We start from the raw sequence: 19,888 nt of genomic DNA on the forward strand, positions 1-19,888 counted from the left end.
ATTTTTTTTATTTATAGCTAATTCTAATTTTTGTTCAAGAAACAATTCATTTTCATTATCGACATTAGTGCCATCATAATCTTCGATAACTGAACCGAATTCTTCTGAATGTGGATAGGTTTGTGAGTAAAAAATTGTAAGAAAATTTACTATAAACTAAATCAGATTTGAATTGATTATTTTCTTTTCTTCTTTTTCATTTTCATTTCTAAAATCATTATATGTAAATACCATAAGACATATTCTGTTTCGGTATGCCTTTCATCTGTGCGATTTTTCAATGTAATATATAATTCTTCAGATAGTGATGTGTGTTGTTCTTTCATGATTGTAACATCAAATTTATTGTTGGCATTAGCTGTTAATAAATTAAAATATCTCCGACACAATGCCTCTATAGTCAGTTTTATTGGAAGTAGAGCTGATATAGTTCTGGATATTAAGTCGAATTCACTATCTGAAAAATTAATTTACAGGTTTAAGTCGATTATTGCTTTTTGGATTGGATTTCTCAGTTTCAAAAATCGTTCCATCATTAGGAATAAACTGTTTCAACGTGTTTTAGAATCTAATATTAATATATATTCTGTTTTATTTTCAGTTAGTATATATTTTTGTAATATGGCATTTTTTGTAGGGGAACGTTTAAATATATTAACAATTTTTCGAACTTTATAAATTATAGGAAAAAACAATTCTTGATGGGTTAATATTTCATCCTCATTAGCAATATCTTCTTCCACAATTACATTGTCATTATCTTCATTGTCAATATCACTCCCACTCTTACTCTCTTCAATGACGGAATCCGAAGTTTCTATATCCACAGTATTTGGATTCTTCTGTTCTTTATTTTTTTGGTATAATATATCTATTACTCCTAATTGAATTCCATGAACACATAGCACAATTGCTGATTTGCACCAATCAACTTTCCAACTTTTTTCATAACTGTTGCTCCATTATTCGTTATGGATACAATATCTTCTTTCAGGGATAATCCATGTTTCGCTCATTGAGATTTAAGCAAATAATTAGCTAATTAATTTCACCCGTTAGAAAGGCATAAAAACAAAAAAGTATACTATTTTGCTATGTTGGCGATCCCTGAACATATAGTGGAGACAATTTAAAAAATTTCTAGTAAATACCGAAAAACCGGTATTTAAACTTGTGAATACCGGTATTACAAAATTGTAAAATGGCCCACAATACCGGTATTCGGTATCCCGGTATACCGGTATTGCAATCCCTAGGTAAAAATAATTCGACGTTCTCAGCGCCATTTATTAAGTTAGTTAATATGCAACGGAAAGTCTATTTTTATTTTAGGCCAAGAATCAATCCCAAATAATCTCTTTTTTTTTATTAAGATATCAATATTGTAGTAGCTTCTGGGAAATTCATTATTAGTGAAATTTTTCATGAGATAATTTGTTGCTTCAATGTAGGAAATTTTGTTATTACACACTCTTTTAATCCTGTAGAATTGTGAAAAAATGAAATTTTTGATAATTTTAGAATTTAGATTAGAATGATAATTACAAATTTTCGTTATTTTAAAGTTGAATTCATCCCTTTTATCGTAGATACCAGCTTTTGTTTTATCATTAGCAATTTCGATTTTTAAATCCAGAAAGGTAGCTCCAAGTTGATTTTTATTTGTTTCTGCTAGAATTAAATCTTTTCTAAATTAGTCACAATATTGGTATTATCTAAGTTTATCAAAAGTAAGTCATTAATATACCTCCAACGTTTATTAGATTATAGTAAATTATTTTTTTTTCTCATAGTAATGTAGGAAAATATTGTCTAAAGCACTTGAGAAAGCTGTTCTCATTAAAATTCCATTAAAAACGTAATATTCGGTAATATTAATATTGCATAATTCTAGCCAGTTATTTTTAGTAATAACACCTTCATTTAAATATTCGTCATATATAAAAGTACAGACATTTATTAATTTTTCATGAGGCAGATTGGTGTATAAATTTTCGAAATCATAAGTATTAAGTTTATTAATGTTGTTATCTTTAAGAAAATCCGAAACTTCCTTGTTACTATTAATTGTAAAGTTATCTTCATCTTTGATTTTGTCCAGGATAATTTTCAAGCATTTAAAGAAATGTTTACACGTAAAATAATTATAACTGCCAATGCTACAAGTCACGAATCTGAATTTTAATGGAGTTTTTTATGAAATTTAACTCTTTGGAACAGCTCTCTAAAGTTTTAATTTTGTTTTTTTATCCCGAAAGCTAGCATTCTTTTATCTTCCTTTTTCCCCTTGTTCTTTAGAATATAAGTAGCATTAGAGTTATATTCATTAATTAATAGTTCTTTAAAATAATATTTACAAATTAAACAGAAATTATTTGCTGATTTATCTATTACTGTAATAACAAATTTTTCTTTTAAATTTTAAATTTCTTTTTTTAATGTTTTGCTAAAATAAATCCCGCTTTCTTTAGATCTGTCAATATTTGTATTCATTTTTGTTTTAATTTCCTCTAAAATTCTCATTTTCCCTTCTCCGAAACATTTCACAGGCCAATGGTATTTTCTAGACAATTTAGCAATTAAAATATCCAAATCTTTTCCATTAGAAATTAAGAATTTATTATGGTTTATTTTTTCTCTTAATCTAAAATTAATTCCTCTTTCCATTAACTCTCTGAAAGAGTTGGATTCAATAATTTTTAAATTGCCTGTAATAATATGACCTTTATCAATATCTATAAAATCGTTATAGCTTTCTTTGTTACAGTTACAATCTCTTTTATTTATTTTATCTAAACTTTTGCTATAGTAATTATAATTACAAATTTGTTTCCTTAAAGTTGACGTATAACTAAACGCTATTGAAACAGTTGTTTTATCCGTTAAAGGAAAAAATATATTATTGTTATGTACAATTTTAGGTAATTTTAGTGTTTTGAAGTTAATATCCAAAAATTTTATCACACAGAATTCTTTGTTTGAATTATTTTTATTATTAAATAGTAAATCGTTTTTCCCAATATTAAGCTTACATTTAATTAGATCAAGAATTATACATTTAGTGTACGAATGTTCAAACTTTAAATCCCCGAATTTATTATTTATTAACCATCTAATTTTATTATTTCTAAGACCAAAAATGTATTTCCTAATTTTGTGAATGTTTTCACTATTGTGTTCCAGATTACAATAATTCTAAAATTCCACAAATATAATTTGAAAATTGCCACCTTTTCCTTTACCTCTTTTAAATCTTTTACTATAGTTTTCTTTATTTAGAAAATCTCTAAATATATTAAATTTGTAATAAATGTAGTTATTGTTTAAATCTCCGTAACCTTCCCCATTTAATTTACTATTAAGTCCATACGGAAATAAAGTTTATAAGTTACAAATATAAATATTTTCTATGTCTAATCTTTTGTTTAAACCATTAACATTATCTTCTAGAATGTATATATTAACATTATTAAAATTATGGTTTTGAAAGTGTTCTAGTTCAAAGTCTTATTTTTTATAAAATTTTTAATATCAGATTCATGGTTATTTATTCTGAAATTGAGTTCGGTGCTATTTTGGCCTATATAATTTAAATTACATTCTAAACAATTTATAAGATAAATCAGGTTTTTGTTTTTACAGAATATTTGCAAGTCAGAAATTTCATTATTGATTTGCTCTTTACCTGCTAATGGACAAGTCTTACACTTTTTGTTTTCACATAATTGATATATATTTTTAAGATTTTTATAACATAACAATTGTGCCAGTAATTTTTTGTCCGTGAATGCTCCTGACACAAAGCTATCCACAGTGCCCCTTGGTAGAGCGCGCGACGGGTCATGTGCTATGATAAATTCCTTATTAGCTTCTTGCATAATTTTATTTATTTAATATAATGAAGATATATCTCCCTAACAACAAAAACATGGAATTCTCAAAAAAGCAAATCCAGAAGAAAACCCAAAATATTCTTAAAAATTTTTTTAAAAATTGAATTACGTTAGCAGAAACAGATAAGGCGCTGGAAACAAGAATGAATAAGATAGGAGAATTTTTGTAAAAAATTGTTTACCTGCTGCTGGTATGTGCTTTCCTTTTTGTTTTAATTATTGGTTATGAGAGTTTTTATATAGTTTATTTTATGTTATTGCATTTTTGCTTATTGGTGGTCGTATTCTTTTAATTTATATTTTTGTTTCATTTTCTGTAAAAAATGGTGTATCTCTTACGCCTTAATTTCAAGGGATTTTAGGGTCACGAGGGTTCAATACTGTTGGACTAAACTAAGATTCCTCACAGAAAAAATCCCTTATTTTCAATCTCTGCCTGAGCGTGACCCTTGAGAAAGTCTCCAAGTCCGATTCTTATTTCCTTTGGTTTAATTTTGATTCTATTTTTCGTTTTAACTTGGTATTTATTACTAATTAGTCTAATTTATTACTAATATATATATATATATGTGTGTGTGTGTGTGTGTGTGTGTGTGTGTGTGTGTGTGTGTGTGTGTGTGTGTGTGTGTGTGTGTGTGTACTTTTCGAGAATAAAAATCTAATATTTAGCAGATTGTGAATATTTGGAAGGAATATTAAAAAAAAACAAAAAAAACAGCACGAGTGGTCTTCCCAAAACTTTCTCGCACATTCTCTAATAAACTTGTCATGTCAGAGAATGCATTACATGGCATTGGCGTACAAAAGTTACGAAATATTAACTTTTGGCGTGAATTTAGCATTTTTACTGAATCTGTCCCGCCATCCTTGGCGAGTTGTTTGGCAATTATTCTGCCTTGCGTTAATAGTATCTAAAAATCGAATCTGAAGTTTAGACACGTTTTTCTAAACCGATTGAAACAAAAACCCGACATAAAACTGTACTTGTATTCACAAAATACCGTGCCTAATTTGAAAAATATAAGTCAATGCGTTTTTGAACTATCGCGTCGTGAACTATATTTCTGAAAGTACAGACCGACAGACATACAACTCGTAGTTGGATTTGGGTCAGAATTTAAACAAGATTTCTACAATAAAAATGCTAAATTTGTGTACCGAATTTTATTTATCTAGCTTTCTTCGTTTTGTAATTATCCCGTTAATTTATATTCGAGCATATTTTATTCAAAATTTGGTAGAAGCCTGCTTGCAGATTTGGTATAAAGGAATTATAGAAAATTTCAACCGTCAAACTCAAAGTGTTTTTGAATTATCTTTGTCACAGACAGACTGACAGACGCCTTTCTAGACGATACGTATTTTTCGAATTCTGAGAGGTCTAATATGCGGACATTCGTCAAAATCTCAAGTTCGAAATTTTCGATGATTAATATGCTTTTTCCATGCTCCGCATACGAGATAGCAAAAAAATATTTAAATGGCAATTAATTATTTTCTTTCATTCCTGACCTAGCATAAATTTGTAACGCCATCTAGTGAAGTTTTGTAAAGTTATTTTAGTTCAAAGTTGCGGATTAATTGATATTTATCCTGTAGATGATAATAATAATGATTTATCGCATAATGTATTTACTTTTTCATCATCTTAGATGTCGAAGCGGAAGATTTGGAAAGAGCCGAATTTGAGACAATGCCTAAAACCACTTCACACTTCTTTCCACAATACGGAGATGAATTTCTGCCGAAGAACCCTCAAAAATCCGTTTCTAGTGGAGAATTCCGATGCAAAAAGCTACTGATCGGAAACAACCTAGATGAAGGATCAGTTTTTGTAAGAGGACTTTGAAAAATTTGTTTTTTTTTTTTTTTCAAAAAATTAACAGAATTAGTTTGCAGATAAAATAAATGTCACCAAAATATTCCTTATCGCCAATAAAGAGCAATTAAAATATTAAAGAAAATATCCAATAGTGTGCAAGAAATAAAGGAATTTATAACGTGTGCATATAATGAATATCTAAATTATCACATTTGGCATTTGTACTGAATCCAATCAGAGAATTTCGCTTTGGATTTTCTGCAAATATATATGCATCCATCCCACTCCTTAGGTCCGTAGAAATGCAATTACTGATTAGAAAAACTTTTCAAAATTCTCTAATGAGTTTTAACCGGCATAATGTCGCTAATTCTACATGCCTATCTTCATAATTCTCTAACTCTTATTGGTATCACCAAATTCGGTTTTACCATTAGGCAACTCTAGACCCTTTCGTAAAGACACTTATCCTTCAAACGGAATCATTCAGAGTTAGTCGACGCATTGCTGAATGTATTTAACTTTATTGCTAAATATGTTAATGAATTATTGATGCTTAATATGCAAAATGATAGATATTATTGATGCTTAATATGCAAAATGATAAATATTATTGATTTTTTTTATTTTGCGTAATTAAAATATTTAATTTTAAATATAATAAGGATAACTTCAAAAAGTAAAGTAATAATAAGGATAACTTCAATTACACAATTACTAACAAAAACCAAAGTGTAGGGTTTGAGATTTAACTGTTTTAGTAAAACATAGACAAATTTAAGTAATCCATTCTTACAAAATTAATTATTGAATTATAATCAATCTAACGTTCAAACTGAGATGTTAGCTCGATTAGGCATAATACCTTGAAAGGAAAGTTTTTTTCCCATGATTTTGAAAAGATTATTAATTATTTATCAATTTTTTTGGCTCGTGATTTCAATGCGAAGTGAGAAATAAGTTTTAATTTATCTACAACATAGAAACGGACAAAATTATGAATCATTTCAAATAAAATAATAAACTCTTTCTGCCTGGAAAAAAAAAGTGGAAAAAGAATTTTATAAATTTTATTATATGAATTTTTATGCTATTTTATTTATTTTATTATTAATTATTATACGTATTTGAATATGTAAATTGTATATATTTTCAAAAATGTAAACCTTCACAGGTAACACAACTTAAGACAATTCAGTCAAAAAAATGCAAATAAATTTTTATGTATAAGGAATTTATATAAAATATAAAAATTATATATATATATATATATATATATATATATATATATATATTGTTATGAAATTTTCGGGGTTCGTTTGGGTAGTGGGAGTTGTATGGTGTAAAGAATGCACAATCAGCAGGCGGCAGTAGAAAATGAAACAACGACGTTTATTTACACGAAGACACACAGGACAGCACAAAGACGACAACTATATACAGCACAGAAGACAATTATCTTCAGCCGAGACGTGCAGCATACACAGCAGCATACAACAATATACACAGCAACATACAACAGTATACACAGCAGCTCTACTCCGTCGCTGCTCTGCTAGTCCCTGGAAGACGAGTTTGCCGTCGCTTCCGACTACTCTTCGACTCCACTGGTCCACGACTCAATTCACCGTCGGTTCACAACTACGACGACTCCACTGGTCCACGACTACTCTTCTCTGTCGCTTCCGACTACTCAATTCACCGCTGGTTCACCACTGCCCGGCAGCTGCGGGTGCTTCCTTTTATAGGTCTCAGGAGGCGTGGCTAGAAGCCTCTCAACCAATCAGGAACTTTCGAGGCGTATCTCCGTTCCTACTGGACGGATCGGGAAAATTCTCGATGTTTCGGGTATAATCTATTTTGGCGCCAAAGTCGCCATGTTTGTCGCCAAGTCTACAAATGGTCGCCAAGCTCTGGGACCTCCTATGGAACCAGCTATGCTGGGAAGCCGCATCACAGGTTCGTAATATATATATATATATATATATATATATATATATATATATATATATATATATATATATATATATATATATATATATATATATATATATATATATATATATATATATATATATATATATATAAAGAAAGATATTGAAGCGAAAATTGCTCCTTCCGATCAAGCGCCGATCGGCTGAACGACGTATTTCATAGCGGAGCGGAAGGTCGCGGGTTCAAATACAAGCGAGGTGAACAGTTAAAAATTGTTTTTTAATTTCAATTTGCTTTATGTCAGACTTCTGTTAAATATGCAAATTATTCTAATATGTTATTTATGTAAATTCCTAATTTTCTGCGGACCTTCAAATTCTAGAAGGTTCTTGAACTGTATATAAGTAGTTCCCCAATCGGTTATATTGGTATTAAACTCTTCAGTTGATCTTGAGTGTGCTCATTTCTATTGGACTTACTACATTCACTTCATCTACGTGACAATATAAATCATTCTTTGCACTTGAAAATTATGCAATTATAGGACTTTTGTAATTAAGTCATTCGGTATCTGTTTGTTTACCAAATCTTCTACTTGGTTCCAATGAAATAATATTTTTTAATATTTGATGAATTACAAAATCATTTTAATGTATTAAGATAATGGTTTTAGTATTAATACATTTCAAGCACATTTTGTATAGCTTAGGTTGGTTTTAAACCATTCGCGCAGAATAACAAGCTTCACTCATGATGCATTATTATAGCTAATAGTCAAGATGCTTTTACGTACAAGTTAGCAAGTGCCATTTTCACTGTCTGTGTACCGATTGGTTTTATACTTTATTATCTTTCCATGAAATTACCAAATAATTTATCTTGAGTCAAATAGAAATAAACATAACAATAACTTAGAAATTTATAATCATAATGGTAGTGATGATTTTACTTTTTTGAAAAGGCTTAAAGACGTTTATCTTATGAAGATTCTGATGACGATATAAGAAATGTAACTAATACATCAACAATTGAAAAGAATTCTAATAGTTAGAATTGGGTTCCTCACAAAATGTATCGAAACTATCAACGTATTCATTTATATTTCTCATTTTTTCTATATATTATATTTCTCCATCTATATGCTGTTCTTATTAGATTTTATGTGTTTTTTGAATACTTCGTCACTACATCGTAATAAAATTATTCAATACATTTTATCCATAATACATACAAAATGAATGACGTTCGAATAGATTAAACTCTAATTGTCCTGTAAAAAATCGAAATGTAGAAAAATACACAGAAATATTTTATTGCATACAAAAAAAGTAATAATACATAGAAATTATAATTTGTAAGGTTGGCTTTCCAAAATATACCACTGCATTTGTTCCTAAATACTTTGGGCATTTTGTAGCTCTGAGGATGAAACACACACCTAATAAGAAAGAGGGTGGGGGCGAAAGTAAAAGTAAAAAATCAAATTTCGAGTTTAAGTGAAAATCGAATCATTTCAGAAAGAAATTTTAACTAAAAAAATTATTTGTATGAAAATTAAATTATGTAACAAGCCGCCAAGCCTTCAGTTAGCTTAGTTATATCAGGAATAAGTTTTAAAAAAAGACTCAACTGGAAAAAAAAATATTTTAAATTGTTTTTAATTAGAACAAAAATTTCGGTATTTCATACAAATATCTGCTACACAGGATAAAATACCTGGTAATGATTTAGTATCACTATCATCATTATTTTTCAAAATAATCAATTTTACGGATAAAAATATGTCCATCAAAAATGCAAGAAAGTACTTTTGGATGTATCAGAAAATGCAAACAGGAAAAAATCCTAAAACATTTTGTTCTTGAATTTTTATTGGTATTGTCCAGATCGATATTCGGAAGAAAAAAAAGATATGAAAATAAGATTTGAAATCAACATTTTATCCCAATTATTTTGCCTAAACGCATTATCTAATGACCCAGGTCAAATGCAATTATATTTTTGCAAGCATTATTATTTAATGTTTTTCGATAGCCAATCGCCACAGAGTAAGATTTACTTCGGAGAAATAGTAAAGCTCTAAAAGGCAGTTTTCAAATATCATGTTTTTTTTATTATTATTAATATCACGTATATGAAGTACATAACATAACGCCATCCTGGGCCCCCGGTGCCTATAACACTAAGTTAACTAACCAATTGGATGAGCACAAGATGGAAGGAAAAAAAAAAAGAAAGAAAGAAATTGTTGGTAGAAAAAAAGAGACGAGACAGACCATCCACGGTTCTCCAGAGAGAATCCCATCAGTGTCAAATCCTACACGACTGTATTTAATTTTTTGGTGAAGCAATAACTCGATGGAGGGGACAAGAATACTTAAACAAATGATCACTATGGGTTCAACTTACAGGGGGAAACAAGATTACTAACTGAAAAAATTGATAAATTACATTGAGAACACCTGTATGACATGTAAAAGCATATAAATAATCACTGAAGAGTCAGAAATCTGTAACGCCCGTCTGATCCTGTGGTTTTGATTTCCTTCGTGAGAACTACGCTTTTGAGGGACTTTTGAAGTTATAATTTCGGCTGATTTTGAAAAGCGGCAATTTGGTTTCAGCTATTGTGTAGTCTTGAAGTATTTATGGTATGGTATTTATGAATATGGTTTACTATGGAGTGGATCTTGCCGCGTGAAAGGGTATTCGATGCAACTGTCCTGTACCATTTTTCCTCGAGACTTGTTTCTGGCTTCCTCATGTGCCATGAAAGAGTCAGTAGGCATTCGGTGGCATAGTGAATTGGGGATCCTATCTCCCCACAACTACAGTAAGGAGAGTTGGCCAGATGGAATCTGCGTTGGTATGTCGGGAATGGGCCGTGCCCAGTGAAGAAAAGGACATCCGCTCTGTTCCACTTAGGGAGATAGAGAGATATATGAAGTACAGAGAAATTATTGTAATCGTCAAAAAAAATTCGAACTCGAGAGGTTAGCGAATCTCTAGACTTCAGACCCCTTTAAGTCTGAAAAACACAATTTTTTTATCGTTATGTCTGCTTGTCTCTCGTTGAAAATAATCAAAAACGATTTGAAAGAAACGAATGATATTTGGCATGTTGCGATCAAATTTGTAGAATGCTCTGAACTCTGTGAATGAATTTGAACGAAATTCATTCACAGAAAATCTGTCTGACTGGCCGTTCAAGTAAGAGTGAACTTGTTACCAGCAAAAATGAAAAAAGGCTATGTAAATAAAATTTGGTTCAAAGGTTACTTTCTAAACTATAGATTTGTATCAAATTTTGAACGAAATCTGTGAAACGCTTGCTCGTCTATCGGTCTGTACTTTTGCATGCATGTAAATACAATAACTCGTAAACGGAATGGCATAAATCAATAAAAATCAATATTTTATCTTATGGCTACAACTGCAGTTCTGTGTCAAAGTTTGGTGTCAATTGTCTGGCAGAAATGTGTCCAAATATTCTCGCTATATATTCAGTCAAACTACAACTTTTCGCCAAAAATCTTTATTTCTTAGCTGTTGTTCACCATTGTCAGTGAGGAATTTGCAGCCTTACCCGAGGTTCACAATTTTATGCAAAAGAAGGGGGGAGAAAAGACCTTTTTGAGGGAAGATAAGACCTTTATTCAAGAGCGAGAAAAACCATTTTGAGGGGAGATAAGACCTTTTTGAGGGGAGATAAGACTTTATTCAAGAGCGAGAAAAACCATTTAGGGGGGAGATAAGTCCTTTATTCAAGAGAGAGAAAAACCATTTTGAGGGGAGATAAGACCTTTATTCAAGAGCGAGAAAAACCATTTTGAGGGGAGATAAGACCTTCATTCAAGATCGAGAAAAACCATTTTGAGGAGATCATTCTCGCTGGTTTCTAAAGACGTTTAAATTTTTTTTAAATAATGTATGCATCGATTTCAGACTTTTATAATTTATTGAAACAAATTCCTATGAAGATATGACCAACATAACCTTCAATTTTTCTTTTTCTCAGGTTTCAACGAGTGCGCCTGAAATATTCGGCTTCTTTGGCGAGAAAATTAAGCAATCCAGTCCACCAATTGGCGCAAAACAAGCAGAAGAAATAATTAAATCTATCTTACCAGATCTCCAGTCAACTGTGAAGTCCCCTGTCCCAGATAACTCACTGCTAAAAAGCATTTCTAATCTCAAGCTTGATATCCAGCAGAAAATTCTTCACAGTCTATTTCAAAAAGCATTCAATTCCTCACTGCACGAATTTCACACATTGCTTGGGGACCTATTGGTAGTATGTCCAAATGTATATTATGCCGAAAACTGTGCTGAGAATGGTGGTGATGTCTATTTTTACTTCTTCGCTCATCGCCCCAGCACAACCCCTTGGGCCCCATGGATGGGAGTTACACATTTTGAAGAAGTGCAGTTCGTCTTTGGAAGACCTGTATTAGACTTTTACCCCTACCGAGCCGAAGAGAGGACACTTAGCACATACGTAATTAAAATATGGAGCAACTTCGTCATAACAGGGTAAGTAGTTTTTCTCACCATCTCTGTGCACCGTGTTATCCTGCGGAAATTCATTTACAAAGCAATCTCTAGTAATAATAAAATGTGTATATATATATATATATATATATATATATATATATATATATATATATATATATATATATATATATATATATATATATATATATATATATATATATATATATATATATATATATATATATATATATATATATATGCATGCGTCCGTGTTTGTTGGCATTCTACAGGAGCTAAGCTACCAAATTGGAACTGATATCCTGTAAAGACTTTCACCTTATAGGGCTTGTTACCGGTACTAATATTAGGCTACCAAATTGGTATAGATATCCTGTGGACAGTAAGAATGTACACCTTAAGGATACGTTACCGGTACTAGTAATAAGCTACCAAATTGGTATGAATATCCTGCAGAGAGTAAGAAAGTGCATGTTAAAGATACGTCACCGGTACTAGTATTAAGCTGCCAAACTGATACAGATATCCTGTGGAGAGTAAGATTGTGCACCTTAAGGATACGTTACCGGTACTAGTATTAGGCTATCAAATTGATATAGATATCCCGCGAAGAGTAAGAATATACACCTTAAGAACACGTTACTGGTACTAGTTTTAAGCTACCAAATTGGTAAAAATATTCTGTGGAGAATAAGATTGTGTACTTTGAAGCAATATATTGAGGAAATTTTATTTAATTAAAAATAAAGCGAGATTTGGAGTTTGCTGAAATAACTTCCGAAATGACTGCTAAATCTTAGAGCATTTTTAAAATTCAAACAGTTATCGCTTCAGTGGATGTTGTTGTTACTGAATAATTATCTGATATATCACAAAAATCATGAAATTTATTTTATAGTGCCACAAACTTTAATTTTTTATTGTTATTATACTTGTCTTTGCCATTTTATGAATGTATTTTATAAATCTATTTAAAAAGCATTTTAATAGATTAGCTGAAGTTTAATAATCTCCCGCTTAAAATTTCAGTTCATATTTTAGGTAAATTGGCGGAAAATTCAAGACAATATAGCATAAAGTATATAACTACATGGTGAATCTAAAATAATACGAATTGTATGACTATCGAAATTCGGAAAGCAAAAATTATTTTGTTGAAGACGCCACTGAGACCAAATTGCACCCAAGAGATTAAATAGAAATTTTACGTAATCAAAAGTCCATTCAATTGAAATTTTTCGTAACCAATAAGTCCGTCATAACAGATAATAGCCCAAAGCTGCTATTTATAGAAAAAAGGCATCAATCTATATTTCAAAAAATATTCAATAACAAAAAAGAACAATACATCGTTATAAACTAGCACATTTCAATTATTTTGCCAATAACTGTATTTTTTTTATTTTTTTTTAGTTTTAGTTCACTGTCTTCTTTTCGTTCTAGAACAGACATCCTTATAATATTTCAGTTCTTGTGGAGTTATCTTTAAATATGATAGTTATCAGCATTAAATCAGTTAATAACTTGATAAAATAAAAGGTTTAAATGTACTTCAGGTTGTTTTTTCTTTGAGTTTGACACCAGTATTGTAACCGGAATAGGTATGCGGAATATTTCTTCTGGAAATCCTGTTATTGGTTCAATTTCTAATGTTTCAACTTTCTACATCTTATTACCTTGGGTCTTGGCATCATTGGCATCTTTGGCGATTTAAGGAGGTGAATTAAAACAAACTTAAACCGAATATAACTAATTGTTCTAATACACCTTAATATGAAACAGCATTTGTGCTGCATCTTTTAACTTAAATTGTAAAAGTGACTGTAACGAAAGTCTTAAAACTGCAAAAAGATATTGTTACATATCTGTAATATTGTTTCCTTGCTCAATTAGGTTTATAGTGAGGAAGAAACATTTACAGATATTTTTAATGATTGCTTAATGAATTCCGAGTCATTGACCCTCAACCTTGGTTAAATAAAAGACAAAAATGGTTCTGGAAAATACAAGAATTTTATCGATATTTCTGTTAGAAACTGATATCCAGAGACTCTTTTGGAATATCATATGCTGTTTTAGGGAACCTCTATACACTTAAGAATCTAAATGGAATAAGTTCAATTATCTCTCTTTGGAATGTTATTGCATTTTTAGCAGGTTTACCGGGCACTTTTGAGGTGTTGATGGTTTTCTTTTGTTTGTGTTATTGAGATCCGTGTTATCTTTATGTAAGCTTCAATTGTGATTTTGCTGTTCATGACTCTCTTTTTTTCATGCGGAATACAGCATCATTAATCGTTATTGAGATTACTGGACTTCTTGTAGCATGCACCCACTAGAAAAATTTCCTTAAAAATATGATAATAAGACAGACAAAACCGACGCTATAAGGGAGGATATTTTTAGTCAACATTTGCAATGAATCGCTATGCTGCAATCTCCATATAATAATGAGAAAACTTTCCGATTGTCTTATATTTTATTTTACTATTAAACATTTGTATTACTGTCTTTCCTGATATTGATGTCTCTATCGTACTAATGACTCGATCTAATTTGCACTAATGATAACTACTGCAACGTAGTTGAGTCTTAAATTGCTGACTTACTTTCTTCTTTCTGAATAAGCCCTCGAAAAGAGGATGAGATGCTTCTGGTATGGTGGTTGGATCTCGCCACTTTGGAGGGTACGCAAAAATGTGGGGGATCTAGCTCCTCCCATCGATGAAGGGATGTACTTGCTTCGGGAAGGGTGGTGCCATGGCCGGTGATGGCCCTTAAGAGTCAATCACAGTTCCCGCCAGTGCTGCTGTTGCGGCGGTCCGGGCATTCAGTTTTCTTTATCCGTGTGCCTTCGGGTGGGTTGAAGAGTCAGTGAAATGACTTCTTCTTTCTGAATAATCTTATAGTGAGAAAAAATTGCAGCAAGCAGCTAGCAAACAACAAAGAAATATTGTTATAATGAAACAGGATGTTTTAAAACAAACTACATAAACTGGAGTGGTGTTTGTAAATTATAAATAATTGTTGGTGGAATCTCTATGAGTTAACAAGCTGGACACTAATAGATACTAATTTTAATAATTATTAACCAGAAATTTGTAATAGAAACTCATAATAATATAAACCCATACAACACAATCTTCAATCCGCAAATGAACGATATCCTTAATCTCATTTATGTAATTCTATATAAAGTGCAATGAATGTTAGAAAAGCAATTTTAAAAATTATAATATACTAATTCTTTGAGCTGAAGTATTCAAGTTTGCATTACAAGAAAATACTTTTATGACGATTATGACTGTTCGACAAATGCTTTGTGGAAAAATAGAGGTATCCATATTTGTCAAAGATTGGCTCTCTAGACACATGAAACTTTCCAGAACATACTATCCCTCCTTTCGCCAGCTTATAAAAGACGAAGAGCGGATCTGGAGTTCAGACACAGCTGAGCAATTGAACGTGGTGAAATCCTGACAGCTCTGCGATGTCTTATTCAGTGATTCAGTGATGAATTTTGAGTAATAGAATCATGCTTCCTTTCACCTGAATTTATGAATTTTTATTGCAAATTCTATTATTTTAATCCAAGGATAAGTGTTATATATGTCAGAATTTAAATAAAAAGAGTTCCATTAACTAAAATTGTTAATTAATTTTAAATTCATTCGAAATATTTAAAAAAACTGTTCAAAATTCTTAAAAATTATAAAATTCATTTTTCTGCGAATTTTAGAATATCTTCTTATCGTAAATTGATTTGCTTTCTTTTCTTTGTGAAAGATGGCATCGCCACCTGGTGGCAGAATAAATAATGATATCACTCATAAAATAAATTTCCAAATTAAATTTTTAATTGAATCAATTTATAAAAAAATATTCATTATTTAATCATACATACTTCTTTTTCAAACGTCTTTAAAATACCTTCTTTATAACTGTCGTTTGATATTTGTCTTTTGTATTTGATCATATTACCTATGTATCCGTACGATTTAGAATAAATTCGGAAGGAATTTTCTGATCATATTAGAATGTGTTTCAGAACGCTGTGCTATTAAGAAAGTTTCCTCCAATTCTAGAAATATATAATTAATCATCTTGATTAATAGAAGCAATGCTTATTAATGCATTAACATGCTTTCCGTGAAGTAACAAAATTTAATACATTTTATAATGGACTTATAAATGTTGTTCTTTCTTTTCTAGAAAACCAAATAATTGTTGGCCATTGTACAGCAAGAAGAACCCTGTCTTCAGATATATTGGTAAGAGAAATTCAAAGAAAAAATATGGCACTGCCCCTCACAAGCAAAATTGTGATATTTTTCGTTTACTTACCTCGATTTAAAATCGGAAATGTTAAGCTATTGTTGGAAAATAAAAAAATGCTAGGGAAAATATAAAAAAATAAAACCAATAAAATAATTTTATGCTTCAAAGTCTATTTCTTCATCTCATAGAATAAAAAGTAATTAATCAAACAACATTTCGAATAAGCATCTCAAAAATAAGTTAGATCTTTAAAACAACTAGCAAATGGAACGACAGTAAATTACAATTTTCATTCTAATAATTAATTTTAAAATGAAGAATTCTTTCTGTAACACCAAATACTTGATTACTCAGACTTTGACAACATCACTCCATAATTTGTTAATACAGAATCAGTAGAAGAAATTAAATTTATACTGATAATTGAAATCTCTCTCTGTTGGCACTGAACAACATAAACCAATTAAGGTTGAGTGATATTGTATCAACCTGATATCTTGAAACAGATATCCAAAAAATTAGATACGCAAAACTGATAAGGACTAAAAGTATTAGCTTCTCAATATCAGTTTCCGAACTCAATCCATATCGAATGGTGATCTCATCGACATCATTCGTTTTCTATCTGGTGATTTTATTTAATTTGATACAAAGAAGGTCGATATATTCTTGTTCATCGCTTTGAATTGGTACGATATAAACAATGCGTAATACTTACTTGTAACTACATATATTTATCTCCAACCATAACTGTCTTTTTAACATATGGCAATTCACATACCACTGAAGAATACCCGCCTTTCCTTATACTATATATATCTGCAAAAATTTCCTTTCCTCTTCTCGTCCACCCTTCAATCATAGTCAAAACCAATGTCAATATTATTTCCGGAGAAACGAAATCTCAGTTTGGAAAAATATTCTATCAGTTTGAGCCATGAGTCCCTGCTAGGATCGGATGATAAAAGGTGATAATTGCATCAACATGGTACAAAGTATCAGTGCGATGTTTATATCAGTCTCATAAAAAGCATTGAGGTGATGATTGTAACAACATATTACAAACTATCAACGTAATACTTGCATCAATCTGATAGAATGGTTGCATTATCGCCAATCCTGTCGCCAGTCATTGTGGTTTGAAGAAATTATATACATAGTTTCTAACAATGTGTACATAGTACTTCTTATTATTACCAGGTTATAAAAGTATTTCTAACAATATTTATTAAATATACAAGTTGGGTGAGATTTTCGATGAATAAATAAATGTATTTTGCTTTAAACGGTTTTTTTGTTGTTTTTTTTCATTTGGAACAACTATATAATTCAAACAACAGCGTTATTATTAATAAATTAATTAAAGGCAAATAAAAATAAAAAGTTGAATATAAATTAAATTTCTAGAATACAACGGTATCTAAATATATATATATATATATATATATTAGCCTTTTTAAAACTAAAAATCTACATATTTTCTTAATAATAAATGCATTGAGATATATTTTAATATAAAAAACAAAATTAAACTCTTGCTATCAATCTTTTAAATTTTATAAAATAATTCTTACTTTTTAATAATGCTTTCAAAAACCAAAGAAAAAATTAAAATTAATGACCAAAGTTAGAGATAACGCCATTGGAGTAAAGTTTAAAAAAAAAGTTAAATCTAAAATCTATGGACGTAAGGTGTTTTAATACCTATTGATGATAAAAAGATATTCGATGGGTGTAAAAAAATGGGATTTATGGAATAGTGAAAATGTCATGTACAATCCGGTATCCGTGTCAGTCTGCTCCTGGTATTTCAAAACCGGGTAAACTCTAATTTCGGCGGAAGTAGGAGTATTGTTACCCGGAATACCACAGATAATCCAGATTCTTTTCGATGGCAAAATTAATTACTGGTTGTATCAAGTAAAATCAAGTATCAGTTTCAACTGTAATTGGCATAACGAAATTGGTAACAACCCAAGACAAGTAGCCGTTGAAATTCGCAAACATATGATATTTTGAGAGTAAGAATGCACATCTCACAGAAATTTCCAACCTTGCTTGTAAACTAAAATTCTATTATTAGAGTTTTCATTTGCTTCTTAAAGTTTCAAAATTTTCAATATTTGCGCAAATATATGTTTTTAAATAACACTACAATATTTTTATCATCTCCATAGCTTAATCCTTTGTGAATCAATTCATTTTAATAAATTGTTGATTTCATTTGAATAAGCTATTTGAATGTGAATCTGAAGAAAAAAATCATATGAAATATGAACTTAATACTTATGAAATATGAAAAGTAGGGCAAGTTTTCAAAAATAAAAAGCAGATAATAATATTTTTCTTATAAAAAATATGACTATCGAACTAAAGTCATAAAAACTTAAGCCTTGAAAGTAACACAATAATAAGAAATTAGAACACAAGGAGTCAAAAAATAATAAACATTCATTTCAAATTAAAATATTTTACAAATGCTAAATTCGAATATTTTTATCTGTATCTCACACTTTTATGATTTTATATTTTTTTATAAAAAATATATTCTAATTTTTTAGTTCAATAAAATTCAAGTTTAGCTGAAATTCTAAAACGTTTTCATTTATTTAACTATCTAATACAAATTGTATAGGGAAAAGAAATGAATCGTAGTTATCTAATTGCTTTAACCATATTATTTATGACAAATCTTAAGTAAAATTTTAGTTATAATCTTTTGTTCATATAGGACAACTTTAAGTATCCAATTGCGCCTGTCTGGATTATTAGAAATAAAGCCTTTCAAGTAGAAATAAAACAAAACTAAGTTTTTAATTTTTAAAAAAATAAAAGTAATGAACCTTTTAGTCACACACGAAAATTTTTATTGATCCATTTCATCACACACTGAATTCCCATAATTATCAAAAAAATATTTTATATCTATTTAAATTCGTCATCAAATAATACAAAAGGAAGATAATATATCTTTTGGTTTCTCACGAATATTTTTATTGATAAATTTTTTGCAAATATCTGGTCTGTTTCGCATGGTTATGGAAGATTATATTCCTGTCAATTGAATTTTTTATAAAATAATATTTAAAAAAATTCTAAATATTTTTGTTTTTCATGAATATGTATGTATTTCATGTGTATTTGCAAGTGTTATCACATAGTTCGTTCATAAAGATATGGAAAATTAGAATATTGATATCATCTGAAGTTCATAAAATATAATGTAAAATATTCTGGCTTCTCATGAATATTAATGAATCATATTCATATTCATGAGTCACAACTTTGAATATTCATGAATATAAATATTCATGAGAAACCAGAATATTTTACATAGAATATTGATATCATCTGAAGTTCTTAAAATATAATGTAAAATATTCTGGTTTCTCATGAATATTTATATTTTCGTTATCACACAGTTCATTCAAAAAGATATGGAAAATTT

The 19,888-nt window shown here is 29.8% G+C and overlaps 1 protein-coding gene across 1 annotated transcript in view; it reads left to right on the forward strand.

The window, feature by feature from the left end:
* LOC129988964 (acetylcholinesterase-1-like) overlaps positions 1 to 16,580 on the forward strand; it is a 30,713-nt gene extending 14,133 nt beyond the window's left edge. The window contains exons 3-5 of the mRNA XM_056097261.1: positions 5,546 to 5,727; positions 11,669 to 12,183; positions 16,375 to 16,580. Coding sequence (XP_055953236.1) covers positions 5,546 to 5,727; positions 11,669 to 12,183; positions 16,375 to 16,516 — 839 coding nt within the window. The 3' untranslated portion in view covers positions 16,517 to 16,580. The remainder of the gene's footprint in view (positions 1 to 5,545; positions 5,728 to 11,668; positions 12,184 to 16,374) is intronic.
* Positions 16,581 to 19,888: the final 3,308 nt, after the last annotated feature.

This window comes from Argiope bruennichi, chromosome 10 (assembly GCF_947563725.1).
Source record: "Argiope bruennichi chromosome 10, qqArgBrue1.1, whole genome shotgun sequence".
Lineage (NCBI taxonomy): Eukaryota > Metazoa > Arthropoda > Arachnida > Araneae > Araneidae > Argiope > Argiope bruennichi.